General features: G+C 45.5%; 1 protein-coding gene across 8 annotated transcripts in view; it reads left to right on the top strand.

Moving 5' to 3' along the window:
- PARP11 (poly(ADP-ribose) polymerase family member 11) overlaps nucleotides 1-19,845 on the top strand; it is a 114,185-nt gene that overhangs the window by 72,614 nt on the left and 21,726 nt on the right. For all 8 annotated transcript variants that reach the window (XM_063928471.1, XM_063928470.1, XM_063928466.1 and 5 more), the window contains 2 exons: nucleotides 809-881; nucleotides 969-1,099. In XM_063928471.1, coding sequence (XP_063784541.1) covers nucleotides 809-881; nucleotides 969-1,099 — 204 coding nt within the window. The remainder of the gene's footprint in view (nucleotides 1-808; nucleotides 882-968; nucleotides 1,100-19,845) is intronic.

The following is a 19,845-nucleotide window of genomic DNA, read 5'->3' as shown; positions in this document are numbered from 1 at the left end:
CAGCAATAGTCTACTATAAATATATAATCTAAATGCGCAAACATGGAAGATCACACTCTGTTATACATTGTGCAACACGCAAAGCAATACATTGTAAGCTGTACCAAAAAGCGATTGTATAAGAAACGAGAACTATTGCATTTTCACCATAAGGGGCCTATTTATCTAAATAAATCTGGGGGACATCCCCTCCAAAATACCAGTTTTTTAGGATATCCTCAAATTTAAAGTATCCCCAGGATGTGTGTAGGGGGATCCGCAGGAGATAACTAAATCTGCTGCAGTCCCCTGTTTCTGATCGCACAAACAGCCACCATAGGTTTCTGGGGACTGGTAATTGTGAGTTTTACCACGCTGTGCACCCTGCATGCAGAGTAGTATGCAGGGAGTAGAGTGATCATACTACTTTTACACATTGCAGAGGATGTGTTTCATAATACGTTCCAGTTATATGTAATTTCTACTTGTAGTGATAAACTCTACTTATTGGGTATAAAACCAAATAGTTTATAAATACACTGTTTTTGGTGGGTTTTATCTAGTTGTATTAAATGGTCTTTATAGTCTCTTAATGATCACATGTATCATCCGTCATCACGACCATGGTATCAAAGCTACAAGTTGTGGGAGCTGGCCTGTGTCATACTAGTTCTCCCTCCTCACAGGAGAGCCCAGTGTTGCCGGCTCCAGCTACTTCCACAACCACATTGCCTGTATTTTGCCACATTTAATTATTTTGTTACTGTTTATTGGCATATATAGATATACAGTGGATATTGTATAGTTTATATATATTTTTCTGTTCTAGTTATATCTGTGACAACGTATCTATTCCCATACCACCTCACTGGGAGCACGTGAACGATGCGGAACCATATCAGGTAGGCGTTGTGATTGCAATCCTGTACTGTAAATGGTATTGTCATGTGTTACCAGGTGATTAAAGTGTATCCTGTTTCACTTGGCAGCTCATTCCTTTGGTGAAGATCTCTAATGAGTATCAAAAAGTAACCAATCTCTTTGGAGAATCCATGGATAGGAACCGCATTACAAATATCACAAGGATACAAAATCTAGATCTCTGGGAATTTTACTGCAGGTGAGCGACACTGTATTATTACCAGGGTCCTGAAGGTAATGGGAGTTGTAGTCAGAGGTGGCTTTTGGGGCAGTAAGGGAGGTCACCCGCACTTATCCACTACTTGAAACTGCTCTAGAACCAAGATTTGCTTCGGTTCTATGCAAGTTATTGTGTCTTTGTTATATGAGTGGATTGTTTTGCATGTGTGATAGTTTATTTTGAACCTACATGGTTCTGTATTTAAACCTACATGGTTCTGTACTTGAGTGGTCACACAGGGGGACTTTTGGTTTTGATCCCAGTCCTAGCCTTGTAATATTAAGGTGTTTTAATGCATCACTTTTGTGTTATTTGTTTTACTTTTTAATACAGATACAAGATACATTATGAACCGTATTTATGACCCAGGGCTATCAGAAATATCAGGAGGAGTTCTCTAGACCAGGCCTGTCTATTAGTGGATGCTAAAACTCTGTCTGGGAATGCTGGGATGTGTAGTTTCACAACAGCTGGAGATCCACTGGTTGGCCAGGCCTGCTCTAGACTGATTCACATGTTATGCTAATTAATAATGCATAGATGTTGGTGGCTTCAACGGGGGATGTCCCAGGGTTATATAATGACAATAGAATACACGACACAGCCAGAATTCGTACTTGAGAAAGATCATCTTTGTCTTTAAATAATAATACATTGGGGATAAACCCCTGGTGTCCCCCAGCACACCGAGCTGTACCTGTACCAAGACATGAAAGAAAAAAAATGAAAAAAAAATAAATATATATATATATATATATATATATATATGTGTGTGTGTGTATGTGTGTGTATGTATATTTCTCTGACGTCCTAGTGGATGCTGGGAACTCCGTAAGGACCATGGGGAATAGACGGGCTCCGCAGGAGACTGGGCACTCTAAAAGAAAGATTAGGTACTATCTGGTGTGCACTGGCTCCTCCCTCTATGCCCCTCCTCCAGACCTCAGTTAGATTTCTGTGCCCGGCTGAGCTGGATGCACACTAGGGGCTCTCCTGAGCTCCTAGAAAGAAAGTTTATTTTAGGTTTTTTATTTTACAGTGAGACCTGCTGGCAACAGGCTCACTGCATCGAGGGACTAAGGGGAGAAGAAGCGAACCTACCTGCTTGCAGCTAGCTTGGGCTTCTTAGGCTACTGGACACCATTAGCTCCAGAGGGATCGACCGCATGGAACTGGCCTTGGTGTTCGTTCCCGGAGCCGCGCCGCCGTCCCCCTTACAGAGCCAGAAGCAAGAAGAGGTCCGGAAAATCGGCGGCAGAAGACATCGGTCTTCACCAAGGTAGCGCACAGCACTGCAGCTGTGCGCCATTGCTCCTCATGCACACTTCACACTCCGGTCACTGAGGGTGCAGGGCGCTGGGGGGGGCGCCCTGAGCAGCAATAAAAACACCTTGGCTGGCAAATATATCACAATATATAGCCCCAGAGGCTATATATGTGATAAATACCCCTGCCAGAATCCATAAAAAAGCGGGAGAAAAGTCCGCGAAAAAGGGGCGGAGCTATCTCCCTCAGCACACTGGCGCCATTTTCTCTTCACAGTGCAGCTGGAAGACAGCTCCCCAGGCTCTCCCCTGTAGTTTGCAGGCTCAAAGGGTTAAAAAGAGAGGGGGGGCACAAAATTTAGGCGCAATATTGTATATACAAGCAGCTATTCGGAAAAATTCACTCAATATAGTGTTAATCCCAAAATTATATAGCGCTCTGGTGTGTGCTGGCATACTCTCTCTCTGTCTCCCCAAAGGGCTGTGTGGGGTCCTGTCCTCAGTCAGAGCATTCCATGTGTGTGTGTGCGGTGTGTCGGTACGGCTGTGTCAACACGTTTGATGAGGAGGCTTATGTGATGGCAGAGCAGATGCCGATAAATGTGATGTCGCCCCCTGTGGGGCCGACACCAGAGTGGATGGATAGGTGGAAGGTATAAACCGACAGTGTCAACTCCTTACATAAAAGGCTGGATGACGTAACAGCTATGGGACAGCCGGCTTCTCAGCCCGCGCCTGCCCAGGCGTCTCAAAGGCCATCAGGGGCTCAAAAACGCCCGCTCCCTCAGATGGCAGACACAGATGTCGACACGGAGTCTGACTCCAGTGTCGACGAGGTTGAGACATATACACAATCCACTAGGAACATCCGTTACATGATCCTGGCAATAAAAAATGTGTTACACATTTCTGACATTAACCCAAGTACCACTATAAAAGGGTTTTATGTTTGGGGAGAAAAAGCAGGCAGTGTTTTGTTCCCCCATCAAATGAGTGAATGAAGTGTGAAAAAGCGTGGGTTCCCCCGATAAGAAACTGGTAATTTCTAAAAAGTTACTGATGGCGTACCCTTTCCCGCCAGAGGATAAGTTACGCTGGGAGATATCCCCTAGGGTGGATAAGGCGCTCACACGTTTGTCAAAAAAGGTGGCACTGCCGTCTTAGGATACGGCCACTTTGAAGGTACCTGCTGATAAAAAGCAGGAGGCTATCCTGAAGTCTGTATTTACACACTCAGGTACTAGACTGAGACCTGCAGATAGTGCTGCTGCAGCGTGGTCTGTAACCCTGTCAAACAGGGATACTATTTTGCGAACATAAGACGTCGTCTTATATATGAGGGATGCACAGAGGGATATTTTGCCGGCTGGCATCCAAAATTAATGCAATGTCCATTCTGTCAGGAGGGTATTCGAGACCCGACACTGGATAGGTGATGCTGACTTTAAAAGGCACACAGGTGAGGAATTATAAGGGTGAGGAATTGTTTGGGGATGGTCTCTGGGACCTCGTATCCACAGCAACAGCTGGGAAATTTTTTTTTTACCTCAGATTTCCTCACAGCCTAAGAAAGCACTGTATTATCAGGTACAGTCCTTTCGGCTTCAGAAAAGCAAGCGGGTCAAAGGCGCTTCCTTTCTGCACGGAGACGAGGGAAGAGGGAAAAAGCTGCACCAGTCAGCCAGTTCCCAGAATCAAAATTCTTCCCCCGCTTCTTCTGAGTCCACCGCATGACGCGGGGGCTCCACAGGCGTAGCCAGGTACGGTGGGGGGCCGCCTCAAAAATTTCAGCGATCAGTGGGCTCGCTCACAGGTGGATCCCTGGATCCTTCAAGTAGTATCTCAGGGGTACAAGCTGGAATTCGAGGCGTCTCCCCCCCGCCGTTTCCTCAAATCTGCCTTGCCGACAACTCCCTCAGGCAGGGAGGCTGTGCTAGAGGCAATTCACAAGCTGTATTCCCAGCAGGTGATAGTCAAGGTGCCCCTACTTCAACTAGGACGGGGTTAGTATTCCACACTGTTTGTGGTACCGAAACCGGACGGTTCGGTGAGACCCATTTTAAATTTGAAATCCTTGAACACATACATAAAAAAATTCAAGTTCAAGATGGAATCGCTCAGGGCGGTTATTGCAAGCCTGGAGGAGGGGGATTACATGGTATCCCTGGACATCAAGGATGCTTACCTACATGTCCCCATTTACCATCCTCACCAGGAGTACCTCAGATTTGTGGTACAGGATTGCCATTACCAATTCCAAACACTGCCGTTTGGACTGTCCACGGCACCGAGGGTCTTTACCAAGGTAATGGCAGAAATGATGATACTCCTTCGAAAAAAGGGAGTTTTAATTATCCCGTACTTGGACGATCTCCTTATAAAGGCGAGGTCCAAGGAGCAGTTGTTGGTCGGAGTAGCACTATCTCGGGAAGTGCTACAACAGCACGGATGGATTCTATACATTCCAAAGTCACAGCTGGTTCCTACCACACGCCTACTGTTCCTGGGGATGGTTCTGGACACAGAACAGTAAAAAAGTGTTTCTCCCGCAGGAGAAAGCCAAGGAGCTGTCATCTCTAGTCAGAGACCTCCTGAAACCAAAACAGGTATCGGTGCATCACTGCACACGAGTCCTGGGAAAAATGGTAGCTTCTTACGAAGCAAAATTCCATTCGGCAGGTTCCATGCAAGAACCTTTCAGTGGGACCTCTTGGACAAGTGGTCGGGATCGCATCTTCAGATGCATCGGCTGATACCCTGGTCCTTGGAGACAGGGTTATCTCTACTGTGGTGGCTGCAGAGTGCTCATCTTCAAGAGGGCCGCAGATTCGGCATACAGGACTGGGTCCTGGTAACCACGGATGCCAGCCTTCGAGGCTGGGGGGCAGTCACACAGGGAAGAAATTTCCAAGGACTTTGGTCAAGTCAGGAGTCGTCCCTACACATAAATATTCTGGAACTGAGGGCCATTTACAATGCCCTAAGTCTGGCAAGGCCTCTGCTTCAAAACCAGCCAGTACTGATCCAATTAGACAACATCTACGGCAGTCGCCCATGTAAACCGACAGGGCGGCACAAGAAGCAGGATGGCGATGGCAGAAGCCGCAAGGATTCTCCGATGGTCTTAGCACTGTCAGCAGTGTTCATTCCTGGAGTGGACAACTGGGAAGCAGACTTCCTCAGCAGACACGACCTACACCCGGGAGAGTGGGGACTTCATCCAGAAGTCTTCCAACTGTTGGTAAACCGTTGGGAAAGGCCACAGGTGGACATGATGGCGTCCCGCCTAAACAAAAAACTAGATATTGCGCCAGGTCAAGGGACCCTCAGGCAATAGCTGTGGACGCTCTAGTGACACCGTGGGTGTACCAGTCTGTTTATGTATTCCCTCCTCTGCCTCTCATACCAAAGGTACTGAGAATAATAAGAAAACGAGGAGTAAGAACGATACTTGTGGTTCCGGATGGGCCAAGAAGAGCTTGGTACCCAGAACTTCAAGAAATGATATCAGAGGACCCATGGCCTCTACCGCTCAGACAGGATCTGCTACAGCAGGGGCCCTGTCTGTTCCAAGACTTACCGCGGCTGCGTTTGACGGCATGGCGGTTGAATTCCGGATCCTAAAGGAAAAGGGCATTCCGGAGGAAGTCATTCCTACGCTGATAAAAGCCAGGAAAGAAGTAACCGCAAACCATTATCACCGTATTTGGCGAAAATATGTTGCGTGGTGTGAGGCCAGGAAGGCCCCAACAGAGGAATTTCAGCTGGGTCGTTTTCTGCACTTCCTACAGTCAGGAGTGACTATGGGCCTAAACTTGGGTTCCATTAAGGTCCAGATTTCGGCTCTGTCGATTTTCTTCCAGAAAGAACTGGCTTCACTGCCTGGAGTTCAGACATTTGTAAAGGGAGTGCTACATATTCAGCCCCCTTTTGTGCCTCCTGTGGCACCTTGGGATCTCAACGTGGTGTTGAGTTTCTTAAAATCACATTGGTTTGAGCCACTTAAAACTGTGGATTTGAAATATCTCACGTAGAAAGTGGTCATGTTATTGGCCTTGGCTTCGGCCAGGCGTGTGTCAGAATTGGCGGCTTTGTCATGTAAAAGCCCTTATCTGATTTTCCATATGGATAGGGCAGAATTGAGGACTCGTCCCCAGTTTCTCCCTAAGGTGGTATCAGCTTTTCACTTGAACCAACCTATTGTAGTGCCTGCGGCTACTAGGGACTTGGAAGATTCCAAGTTACTGGACGTAGTCAGGGCCTTAAAAATTTATATTTCCAGGACGGCTGGAGTCAGGAAAACTGACTCGCTTTTTATCCTGTAGGCACCCAACAAAATAGGTGCTCCTGCTTCTAAGCAGACTATTGCTCGCTGAATTTGTAGCACAATTCAGCTGGAGCATTCTGCGGCTGGATTGCCGCATCCTAAATCAGTAAAAGCCCATTCCACGAGGAAAGTGGGCTCATCTTGGGCGGCTGCCCGAGGGGTCTCGGCTTTACAACTTTGCCGAGCTGCAACTTGGTCAGGGGCAAACACGTTTGCTAAATTCTACAAATTTGATACCCTGGCTGAGGAGGACCTTGAGTTCTCTCATTCGGTGCTGCAGAGTCATCCGCACTCTCCCGCCCGTTTGGGAGCTTTGGTATAATCCCCATGGTCCTTACGGAGTTCCCAGCATCCACTAGGACGTTAGAGAAAATAAGATTTTACTCACCGGTAAATCTATTTCTCGTAGTCCGTAGTGGATGCTAGGCGCCCATCCCAAGTGCGGATTGTCTGCAATACTTGTATGTAGTTAGCCTAACTAAGGGTTATTGTTGAGCCATCTGTTGAGAGGCTCAGTTATATTTCACACTGTTAACTGGGTGTAGTATTACGAGTTATACGGTGTGATTGGTGTGGCTGGTATGAGTCTTACTCGGGATTCAAAATCCTTCCTTATTGTGTCAGCTCTTCCGGGCACAGTATCCTAACTGAGGTTTGGAGGAGGGGCATAGAGGGAGGAGCCAGTGCACACCAGATAGTACCTAATCTTTCTTTTAGAGTGCCCAGTCTCCTGCGGAGCCCGTCTATTCCCCATGGTCCTTACGGAGTTCCCAGCATCCACTACGGACTACGAGAAATAGATTTACCGGTGAGTAAAATCTTATTTTATATATACACTGCTCAAAAAAATAAAGGGAACACTTAAACAACACAATGTAACTCCAAGTCAATCACACTTCTGTGAAATCAAACTGTCCACTTAGGAAGCAATACTGACCATTTCACATGCTGTTGTGAAAATGGAATAGACAACAGGTGGAAATTATAGGCAATTAGCAAGACACCCCCAATAAAGGAGTTGTTCTGCCGGTGGTGACCACAGACCACTTCTCAGCTCCTATGCTTTCTGGCTGATGTTTTGGTCACTTTTGAAAGCTGGCGGTGCTTTCACTCTAGTGGTAGCATGAGACGGAGTCTACAACCCACACAAGTGGCTCAGGTAGTGCAGCTCATCCAGGATGGCACATCAATGCGAGCTGTGGCAAGAAGGTTTGCTGTGTCTGTCAGCGTAGTGTCCACAGCATGGAGGCGCTACCAGGAGACAGGCCAGTACATCAGGAGACGTGGAGGAGGCCGTAGGAGGGCAACAACCCAGCAGCAGGACTGCTACCTCCGCCTTTGTGCAAGGAGCAACAGAAGGAGCACTGCCAGAGCCCTGCAAAATGACCTCCAGCAAGCCACAAATGTGCATGTGTCTAATCAAACGATCAGAAATAGACTCCATGAGGGTGGTATGAGGGCCCGATGTCCACAGGTGGGGGTTGTGCTTACAGCCCAACACTGTGCAGGACATTTCGCATTTGCCAGAGAACACCAAGATTGGCAAATTCACCACTGGCGCCCTGTGCTCTTCACAGATGAAAGCAGGTTCTCACTGAGCACATGTGACAGACGTGACAGAGTCTGGAGACGCCAAGGAGAACGTTCTGCTGCCTGCAACATCCTCCAGCATGACCGGTTTGGCAGTGGGTCAGTAATGGTGTGGGGTGGCATTTCTTTGGGGGGCTGCACAGCCCTCCATGTGCTCGCCAGAGGTAGCCTGACTGCCATTAGGTACCGAGATGAGATCCTCAGACCCCTTGTGAGACCATATGCTGGTGCGGTTGGCCCTGGGTTCCTCCTAATGCAAGACAATGCTAGACCTCACGTGGCTGGAGTGTGTCAGCAGTTCCTGCAAGACGAAGGCATTGATGCTATGGACTGGCCCGCCCGTTCCCCAGACCTGAATCCAATTGAGCACATCTGGGACATCATGTCTCGCTCCATCCACCAATGCCACGTTGCACCACAGACTGTCCAGGAGTTGGCGGATGCTTTAGTCCAGGTCTGGGAGAAGATCCCTCAGGAGACCATCCGCCACCTCATCAGGAGCATGCCCAGGCGTTGTAGGGAGGTCATACAGGCACGTGGAGGCCACACTGAGCCTCATTTTGACTTGTTTAAGGACATTAAGTCAAAGTTGGATCAGCCTGTAGTGTGTTTTTCCACTTTTAATTTTGAGTGTGACTCCAAATCCAGACCTCTATGGGTTAATAAATTTGGTTTCCATTGATAATTTTTGTGTTATTTTGTTGTCAGCACATTCATCTATGTAAAGAACAAAGTATTTAATAAGAATTTCTCTTACGTCCTAGAGGATGCTGGGGACTCCGTAAGGACCATTGGGTATAGACGGGCTCCGCAGGAGACATGGGCACTCTAAGACTTTAGAAGGGTGTGAACTGGCTCCTCCCTCTATGCCCCTCCTCCAGACCTCAGTTAGATCCTGTGCCCAGAGGAGACTGGATGCACTACAGGGGAGCTCTACTGAGTTTCTCTGAAAAGACTTTTGTTAGGTTTTTTATTTTCAGGGAGCACTGTTGGCAACAGGCTCCCTGCTTCGTGGGACTGAGGGGAGAGAAGCAGACCCACTTTCCTGGACTGATGGGCTCTGCTTCTTAGACTACTGGACACCATTAGCTCCAGAGGGTCGGAACACAGGTGTCGTCCTTGCTGTTCGTCCCAGAGCCGCGCCGCCGTCCTCCTCACAGAGCCGAAAGATTGAAGCCGGGTAAGTATAGGAAGCAAGAAGACTTCAAAGGCGGCAGAAGACTTCAGATCTTCATGAGGTACCGCGCAGCGGTCGCGCTGCGCGCCATTGCTCCCACAACACACACAGGCACAGCAAGGGTGCAGGGCGCAGGGGGGGCGCCCTGGGCAGCAATTTTTACCTCACATAAGACTGGCACACGTATATAGATACTGCGGAGGCAGTATATAATAAATCCCCTGCCAGTATAATAAAAATAGCGGGAACGAAGCCCGCCGTCGAGGGGGCGGAGCTTGATCTTCCAGCACTAACCAGCGCCATTTTCTCCACAGCATGCTGCAGAGAAGCTGCTCCCGGACTCTCCCCTGCTGAACAAGTAACAGGGGGCAAAAACGAGGGGGGGGGCACATTTATTTGGTGCTAATTCTATATATATAAAGCGCTGTACAGGCTGGGACTTTGTTTCAGTATTCTAGGGGCGCTGGGTGTGTGCTGGCATACTCTCTCTCTGTCTCTCCAAAGGGCCTTATTGTGGGTCTGTCCCCATATTCATATATCCCAGTGTGTGTGGGGGTGTCAGTACGTGTGTGTCGACATGTCTGAAGCGGAAGGCTCGTCTAGGGAGGAAGCAGAGCAGATGGTGGTGGTGTCTCCGTCGGCACAGCCGACACCTGATTGGTTGGACATGTGGAATGTTTTAAATGCTAATGTGGCTTTATTACGTAAGAGATTGGACAAAGCAGAGTCCAAGGACAAAGCAGGAAGTCAATCCTCGGTCATGTTGTTGGCCTTGGCATCTGCAAGACGGATGTCCGAATTGGCGGCTTGGTCTCACAAAAGCCCCTATCTGATTTTCCATGTGGATCGAGCAGAGTTGAGGACTCGTCCTCAATTTCTGCCTAAAGTGGTTTCGTCGTTTCATATGTACCAACCTATTGTGGTGCCTGTGGCTACGGGTGACGTGGAGGATTTCAAGTCACTTGATGTAGTCAGGGCCTTAAAAATTTATGTAGCCAGGACGGCTTGGGTTAGGAAAACAGAGGCACTGTTTGTCCTGTATGCAGCCAACAAGGTTGGCGCTCCTGCTTCTAAGCAGACTATTGCTCGCTGGATCTGTAACACGATTCAGCAGGCTCATTCTACAGCTGGATTGCTGTTACCAAATTTGGTAAAGGCCCATTCCACTAGGAAGGTGGGCTCTTCTTGGGCGGCTGCCCGAGGCGTCTCGGCATTACAGCTTTGCCGAGCAGCTACTTGGTCGGGTTCAAACACTTTTGCAAAATTCTACAAGTTTGATACCCTGGCTGATGAGGACCTCATGTTTGCTCAATCGGTGCTGCAGAGTCATCCGCACTCTCCCGCCCGGTCTGGAGCTTTGGTATAAAGGAGTCCCCAGCATCCTCTAGGACGTAAGAGAAAATAAGATTTAAACCTACCGGAAGTCTTTTTCTCCTAGTCCGTAGAGGATGCTGGGCGCCCGTCCCAGTGCGGACAAATTCTGCAAGGCTTGTATATAGTTGTTGCTTACATAAGGGTTAGGTTACAGTTGAGATCAGTCTCTGTCTGATTCTGTTTTGTTCATACTGTTAACTGGTTTAGTATATACCATGTTGTATGGTGTGGGCTGGTATGTATCTCGCCCTTAGATTAACAAAAATCCTTTCCTCGTACTGTCCGTCTCCTCTGGGCACAGTTCTATAACTGAGGTCTGGAGGAGGGGCATAGAGGGAGGAGCCATTTTACACCCATCTAAAGTCTTAGAGTGCCCATGTCTCCTGCGAAGCCCGTCTATATCCCATGGTCCTTACGGAGTCCCCAGCATCCTCTACGGACTAGGAGAAAAAGATTTACCGGTAGGTTTAAAATCTTATTATTTCATTCATTCAGATCTAGGATGTGTTATTTTAGTGTTCCCTCTATTTTTTTGAGCAGTGTGTTTATATATATATATATATATATATATATATATATACACACACACATACACACACACATACATATAATAGAAATCTAGAGGTCTTGGTTACATACAGTTTGCAAACGTTTGATAAGCCACCAGGCCCCGACAAGACTCCTCTGATGCTGGTGGTCTCTAACTCTAGGTCTGGGCCCGGGGTGCAGAACCCCACAAATCGGCAAAGGCCAGCTACCCCAGGGCAGCACAATGCGAGAAGGTAAAGTGTTAGAAGGATTAATAAATGTGTTAAGGGGGTGCTAAATAAGATCTCGCAGTGTGCTACCCTGAAGCAGCCCAGACCCACCAATCCAGAGGCAACTGCACCCCAGACCCACCCCAGGTACTAATAATAATAATAACAACCCTTCCGGGTAATATAACATAATGCCACATGATAATGGCATCTGAGCAAATGTATCCGAATTGAGAGCTAACTTACCTGAAGATACCCTGTGGTAGCACACTGCGAGACACTGCTTTGGGGGTAGCACAATGCGAGATCTTATTTAGCACCCCCTTAACACATTTATTAATCCTTCTGGTCTTTTAATTACACTTTCACTAGTATATTAATTTTTGTATATATTTTGTTTTCCTTTTATTAACACATACTAACACTTTACTTTCTCGCATTGTGCTGCCCTGGGGTAGCTGGCCTTTGCCGGTTTGTGGGGTTCTGCACCCCGGGCCCAGACCTAGAGTTAGGGACCACCAGCATCAGAGCCTTGTCAGAGCCTGGTGGCTTATCATACGTTTGCAAATTGTATGTAACTAAGACCTCTGGATTTCTATAATATATAGATAGATATAGTCTTTCGTGTCTTGGTACAGCTCGGTGTGCTGGGGGAAACCAGGGGTTTATCCCCAATGTATTTCTAGCCAGACTACCCCCTCCCTTTCATGCACCAGAATTATATTTCCGAATTGATTTAAGCAACTTATATTTTGTTCTTTAAATAATAAAATTTCTCTAACGTCCTAGTGGATGCTGGGGACTCCGTAAGGACCATGGCGAATAGACGGGCTCCGCAGGAGACAGGGCACTCTAAGAAAGAATTAGGACTACTGGTGTGCACTGGCTCCTCCCTCTATGCCCCTCCTCCAGACCTCAGTTAGAATCTGTGCCCGGACGGAGCTGGGTGCATTTTAGTGAGCTCTCCTGAGCTTGCTAATAAGAAAGTATTTTGTTAGGTTTTTTATTTTCAGAGAGATCTGCTGGCAACAGACTCTCTGCTACGTGGGACTGAGGGGAGAGAAGCAAACCTACTAACTGCGGATAGGTTGCGCTTCTTAGGCTACTGGACACCATTAGCTCCAGAGGGATCTAACACAGGAACTCAACCTTGGTCATCCGTTCCCGGAGCCGCGCTGCCGTCCCCCTCGCAGAGCCAGAAGACAGAAGCCGGCGAGTGAAGCAAGAAGACATCAAAATCGGCGGCAGAAGACTCCTGTCTTCATATGAGGTAGCGCACAGCACTGCAGCTGTGCGCCATTGCTCCCACACTGACCCACACACTCCGGTCACTGTAGGGTGCAGGGCGCGGGGGGGGGGGGGCACCCTGGGCAGCAATTGAGTACCTCCTGGCAAAATAGAGCATATATACAGCTGGGCACTGTATATATGCATGAGCCCCCGCCATTATTTTTCACAAAATCGCGGGACAGAAGCCCGCCGCTGAGGCGGGGCTTCTTCCTCAGCACTCACTAGCGCCATTTTCTCTCCACAGCTCCGCTGAGAGGAAGCTCCCCAGGCTCTCCCCTGCAGAAGCACGATAGAAGACGGTGAAAAGAGAGGGGGGGCACATAAATTTGGCGTAAAAACAATATATACAGCAGCTACTGGGTTAACACTACGTTATTGTGTGATTCCTGGGTCATATAGCGCTGGGGTGTGTGCTGGCATACTCTCTCTCTGTCTCTCCAAAGGGCCTTGTGGGGGAACTGTCTTCAAATAGAGCATCCCCTGTGTGTGTGGTGTGTCGGTACGTGTGTGTCGACATGTCTGAGGTAAAAGGCTCCCCTAAGGAGGAGATAGAGCAAATATGTGTGTGTGAGGGTGTCTCCGTCGACAACGCCGACACCTGTTGGATATGTGTAAGTAAGTGCTAAGGTGAATTTATTGCACAAAAGATTAGAGAACAGACAGGAAATCTACCCAGGTTTGTCCTTCTGTCGCAGAGACCTTCAGTGTCTCTCAATGCTCACTATCCAAAATAATAAACACTGATGTCGACACGGAGATTGACTCCAGTGTCGACTACGATAATGCAAAGTTACAGCCAAAATGGCAGAAAAGTATTCAATATATGATTATTGTAATAAAAGATGATTTGCATATCACTGATGACTCATCTGTCCCTGACACAAGGGTACACATGTTTAAGGGGAAGAAAGCTGAGGTAAATTTCCCTCCTTTCATGAGGAAAAAGAGCGGGAATCTCCAGACAAGAGACTGCAGTGTCCCAGAAAGAATTCTCAGGCAGTATCCTTTCCCCACTAGGGCCAGGATACGATGGGAATCTTCCCCTAGGGTGCCACGTTTGCCCAAAAGGTAACCTGTCGTAACAGCTATTCTCAGGGATCCTGCAGATAGCGTGCACATTCTGGTACACTACTCAGACCGGCGATTGTGTCGGCATGGGTTTATAGCACTGGGGCAGCGTGGACAGGTACCTTATCAGCAGAGATTGAGACCCTAGTATGTAGATATATATAGATATATGTATATGTATATATATATATATATATATATATATATATATATATATATATATATATGTATATATAATATATACATACAGGTTGAGTATCCCATATCCAAATATTCCGAAATACGGAATATTCCGAAATACGGACTTTTTTGAGTGAGAGTGAGATAGTGAAACCTTTGTTTTTTGATGGCTCATTGTACGCAAACTTTGTTTAATACACAAAGTTATTAAAAATATTGTATTAAATGACCTTCAGGCTGTGTGTATAAGGTGTATATGAAACATAAATTAATTGTGTAAATGTAGACACACTTTGTTTAATGAACAAAGTTATAAAAAATATTGGCTAAAATTACCTTCAGGCTGTGTGTATAGGGTGTATATGTAACATAAATGCATTCTGTACTTAGATTTAGGTCCCTTCACCATGATATCTCATTATGGTATGCAATTATTCCAAGATACGGAAAAATCCCATATCCAAAATACCTCTGGTCCCAAGCATTTTGGATAAGGGAGACTCAACCTGTGTGTGTGTGTGTATATATATATATATATATATATATATATATATATATATATATATATATATATATATATATATATATATATATATATATATATATATATATATATAAAAAAGACTAGCGGTGCGGCACTCCAATGATTGACACAGAGAGTAAGGTGTAATGACAACGTTTCAATGCCCGTATTTATTGTGGCATTTTCGTCAGGATATACATATAAAAAGTGAAACATACCTTATATAAGGACCATCACCATGTGAGAACGCCAGCCGGCGCGGCGGGACCACCCACCCGTCCGACTCAGCGGGGATTACGTCATGGCGCACTGAAAAGACGCGTATGACTGTGAGTGAATGGAAAACCCGTCACCATGACAACAAAGATATACAATGCACGCATAGACATAAACACATCTCGCAAATACAGTAAATACCATATCCTTAGTAGATTAGTATATACTTAACAGGCCAAACAAGGGAACTGCATAAAAATATCAATACTAAGAACCAAACAAAACAAAAAAGGGACGAAAAAACCATGAATGGGGAAACTCTAATCAAAATAACAATCTGTGAGACAAGAACGGATATAGATATTTAAGTAGAGGCCAAAGTTGCAATACCGGACTGTTCATTAAGGCCACCAGGGACTAGAGTACCTAAACGGTAAATCCAGCGTGCCTCACAGTGTAACAATTTAAGCCCACGATTCCCACCCCTTAGGGATAATGGTATATGGTCGATCATCCTATACTTGAGTGTGGTCAGATTATGTGATGCTAAGGCGAAATGTCTCGCCACAGGTTGGTCGCTACTGACAGAAATTAAAGCAGCTTTGATAGCTGAACGATGAGCTGCCATCCGCTCCTTGAATGAGCGTTCGGTTTTGCCTATGTAAGACAAGCCACATGGGCAGATAATTTGGTAAACAACAAATGTCGAATTGCACGTGAGTCTGTGTCTAATGTATAATTTTTTGCCAGTATGGGGATGGTAAAAGGTGTCACCAGGAATAAGAAATTTGCACGTAACACAAGTGCAGCATATGCATCCCATTTTACCTCTATAAATACTGGGAACAGGTTCTGTAATATCCGCTTTGACTAGAATGTCACGGATATTACGGCCACGTTTATAACATGACATAAGGTGAGTATTAGACAAATTACAGTCAGGGTCTGATGTGACAATTGGCCACAGTTTTTTGGAAATTTTATTAATGGGGCCACTGGCTGTAGTAAATTGAGTGACCCAAGGGAGGACATTTTTATTGTCACAGGGTTTAGGTTCCAATAATGTTTGTCTATGCATATTAAGTGCCTTGTTTTTAGAAAGAAGTAGCTGATCATAATCATAACCCCTGTCAAGAAACTTTTTCATTAGGGTATTCATTTGGAGTTCTGCTTGTTGGATGTCTGATGTAATGCGTCTCACACGGATAAATTGGGAATACGGCAGACCTGCAATAAGAGGTCTGGGGTGACAGCTATTATAGGCCAGTAAATTATTACGGTCCGTGGGTTTGCTAAACAAGCTCGTTGACACATAACCCTCCTGTAAATGTATAGAAACATCAAGGTAATGGATTTCAGTAGAACTACAAGAGAACGTAAACTTTACAGGACTAGGGCCTAAATTATGTTGGTTAATGTGGTCAATCAGATCAGAACTATCGCCCTTCCAGAAGATCAACAGATCATCGATGTAACGGCAGAAAAAAATAATCCTATCAGCAATTAATTCATCTGAAAAAAATACTGATTTTTCAACATCAAACATGAAAATATTAGCGTATGAGGGGGCCACCGCCGCCCCCATCGCACAACCAATTAGCTGTAAATAAAAAGCTCCATTGTATAGAAAGAAATTCCTAGTCAAAATAAATTTGAGTAACATAATCACAAATTCCACATCAGGGCCATTATAGGATATCTGATTTTCTAAAAAAACGGCTTACTGAAGATAAACCTAAATCATGGGGAATAACAGTGTATAAATTAGTAACATCGATAGTAAACATTGTCACATCTGGATCTAGCTTTGGAAGTTCACATAATTTCACAAGGAGAGATGTAGTATCAAGCAGATATCTCGGATGTTGTCTAATAAATGGTTGAAGTAGACTGTCAATGTATACAGATGCAGGCTGGGATAGACCACCACGGGCAGCAATAATGGGTCTCCCCGGGGGATCAACAATGGATTTGTGAATCTTTGGGGTAGTATAGAATAGTGGGACGATGGGAAAAGATGGTAAAAGTGCTTTAGAAAGTGCCTCAGGGATAATACCATGGTCCAAAGCACTTTTAAGGATAGTGGCAAGTTCTGTTCTAAAGATGACTGACGGATCTTGTGGAAGTAGGCGATAGGTGGAAGAATCATTCAGATGAATATCAACTTGGGCTTTGTATTTATCCAGATCCTGGATTACTAGGGCACCCCCCTTGTCGGCTGGGCGGAAAATCAATGATTTGTTGTTAGATAGATTGTCCAATGCTAATTGTTCAGCTTTAGATAAATTATAGCGACACGGAGGTAAAGTCGACACAGACGACTGGACTTCATCATTAAGAAGGCGTATAAATGTCTTAATGGAAGGGTTGAACGATTGAGGTTCAAACGTGCTTCTAGGAGTAAGTTTCATCAATTGTGGAGGAATTTCAACAGCTGGTATCTCCTGTGAAGAAGATGGAGCGGCAGGTGGCCGTTTATGATAGAATTCTTTGAGCTTCAGCAGTCGGTGTAATTTATGTTGTTCAACATTCCATTCAAGTGAATTAAATTTTTGCGTCGGAACAAATGATAGTCCCTTAGCTAAGACCTCAGTCTCAGTAGTTGTTAGGTCATATGAAGATAAATTGACAATTAGGTTTTGTTGGAGGTCGTTTTTTTTGCACGACCCCTGCCTTTTGTTTTGGCCGCCCCTTCTGGTGTATTTTCTACGTCGCGGATGTATTGTGCTCTCGTAGTCACCCCTAAAGGGTCCAGTTGGCCACGTTTTCTGCCACGAGGGGCACGTCGATCGTTGTCACTTGCTGAAGAATTAAACTCCGTGGAGGAGTCCTGATGGTCGTCCTGTCGTCTGTTACGCCTAAAAAAAGGTTTACGGTAATCATGGCCTCTAGCTGGATAGGTCCACTGGTAAACCGTATTATTTTCATAGTCTGCTTCAACTTTGGATAATTTGTTCTTTTTGAATTTGATCAGATCTCGTTTGTAGGTCTGTAGTTGGGTGTTAAGTTTGGTGTACCATTCACTATCGGTATCACTGGTAAGGCTGGGCTTATGGATTATCTCAAATGCATCAATTTTCTCCTTAATATTTGCAACCTCTTTAGTGGAAAACTCAATGATCAGTAACATAAGATCAAAGGAACATTTGTTAGTTATTGATATCCACTTTCTGCAAAAAGCGGGATCATGCTTCCCAATTGTGGGGCCATTACGGACACGTAGGCCCCTAGGGAGTTTTTTCGCTCTATAATAGTCGCTTAAGGATAATGCATGATAATAGTAATCAATCTCACGCCTCTTTAGCCTTAATAATTCACGATATACATCATCAAGGGGTAAGGCCTCAGCTTGTTCAGTGAGGCCACCAGTGACTAGAATGGTGTCAGCTTCTGCTTCAGAATAAGAATAGGTATCTCCAATCGGGTAAGTGGTAAGTGCATGACCACTAGGTTGTGGATCAGAGTTAAACTCAGCCATGGCAAAAAAGATAGCAAGATGGTATGTAACAATGTGTGCAAAAAAGAGGCGTGAGATTGATTACTATTATCATGCATTATCCTTAAGCGACTATTATAGAGCGAAAAAACTCCCTAGGGGCCTACGTGTCCGTAATGGCCCCACAATTGGGAAGCATGATCCCGCTTTTTGCAGAAAGTGGATATCAATAACTAACAAATGTTCCTTTGATCTTATGTTACTGATCATTGAGTTTTCCACTAAAGAGGTTGCAAATATTAAGGAGAAAATTGATGCATTTGAGATAATCCATAATACCCAGCTTTACCAGTGATACCGATAGTGAATGGTACACCAAACTTAACACCCAACTACAGACCTACAAACGAGATCTGAACAAATTCAAAAAGAACAAATTATCCAAAGTTGAAGCAGACTATGAAAATAATACGGTTTACCAGTGGACCTATCCAGCTAGAGGCCATGATTACCGTAAACCTTTTTTTAGGCGTAACAGACGACAGGACGACCATCAGGACTCCTCCACGGAGTTTAATTCTTCAGCAAGTGACAACGATCGACGTGCCCCTCGTGGCAGAAAACGTGGCCAACTGGACCCTTTAGGGGTGACTACGAGAGCACAATACATCCGCGACGTAGAAAATACACCAGAAGGGGCGGCCAAAACAAAAGGCAGGGGTCGCGCAAAAAAAACGACCTCCAACAAAACCTAATTGTCAATTTATCTTCATATGACCTAACAACTACTGAGACTGAGGTCTTAGCTAAGGGACTATCATTTGTTCCGACGCAAAAATTTAATTCACTTGAATGGAATGTTGAACAACATAAATTACACCGACTGCTGAAGCTCAAAGAATTCTATCATAAACGGCCACCTGCTGCTCCATCTTCTTCACAGGAGATACCAGCTGTTGAAATTCCTCCACAATTGATGAAACTTACTCCTAGAAGCACGTTTGAACCTCAATCGTTCAACCCTTCCATTAAGACATTTATACGCCTTCTTAATGATGAAGTCCAGTCGTCTGTGTCGACTTTACCTCCGTGTCGCTATAATTTATCTAAAGCTGAACAATTAGCATTGGACAATCTATCTAACAACAAATCATTGATTTTCCGCCCAGCCGACAAGGGGGGTGCCCTAGTAATCCAGGATCTGGATAAATACAAAGCCCAAGTTGATATTCATCTGAATGATTCTTCCACCTATCGCCTACTTCCACAAGATCCGTCAGTCATCTTTAGAACAGAACTTGCCACTATCCTTAAAAGTGCTTTGGACCATGGTATTATCCCTGAGGCACTTTCTAAAGCACTTTTACCATCTTTTCCCATCGTCCCACTATTCTATACTACCCCAAAGATTCACAAATCCATTGTTGATCCCCCGGGGAGACCCATTATTGCTGCCCGTGGTGGTCTATCCCAGCCTGCATCTGTATACATTGACAGTCTACTTCAACCATTTATTAGACA

The sequence above is a fragment of the Pseudophryne corroboree genome, chromosome 6 (assembly GCF_028390025.1).
Source record: "Pseudophryne corroboree isolate aPseCor3 chromosome 6, aPseCor3.hap2, whole genome shotgun sequence".
NCBI lineage: Eukaryota > Metazoa > Chordata > Amphibia > Anura > Myobatrachidae > Pseudophryne > Pseudophryne corroboree.
The sequence above is the reverse complement of the archived record's forward strand: the minus strand, read 5'-3'. Positions and strand labels throughout refer to the sequence as shown.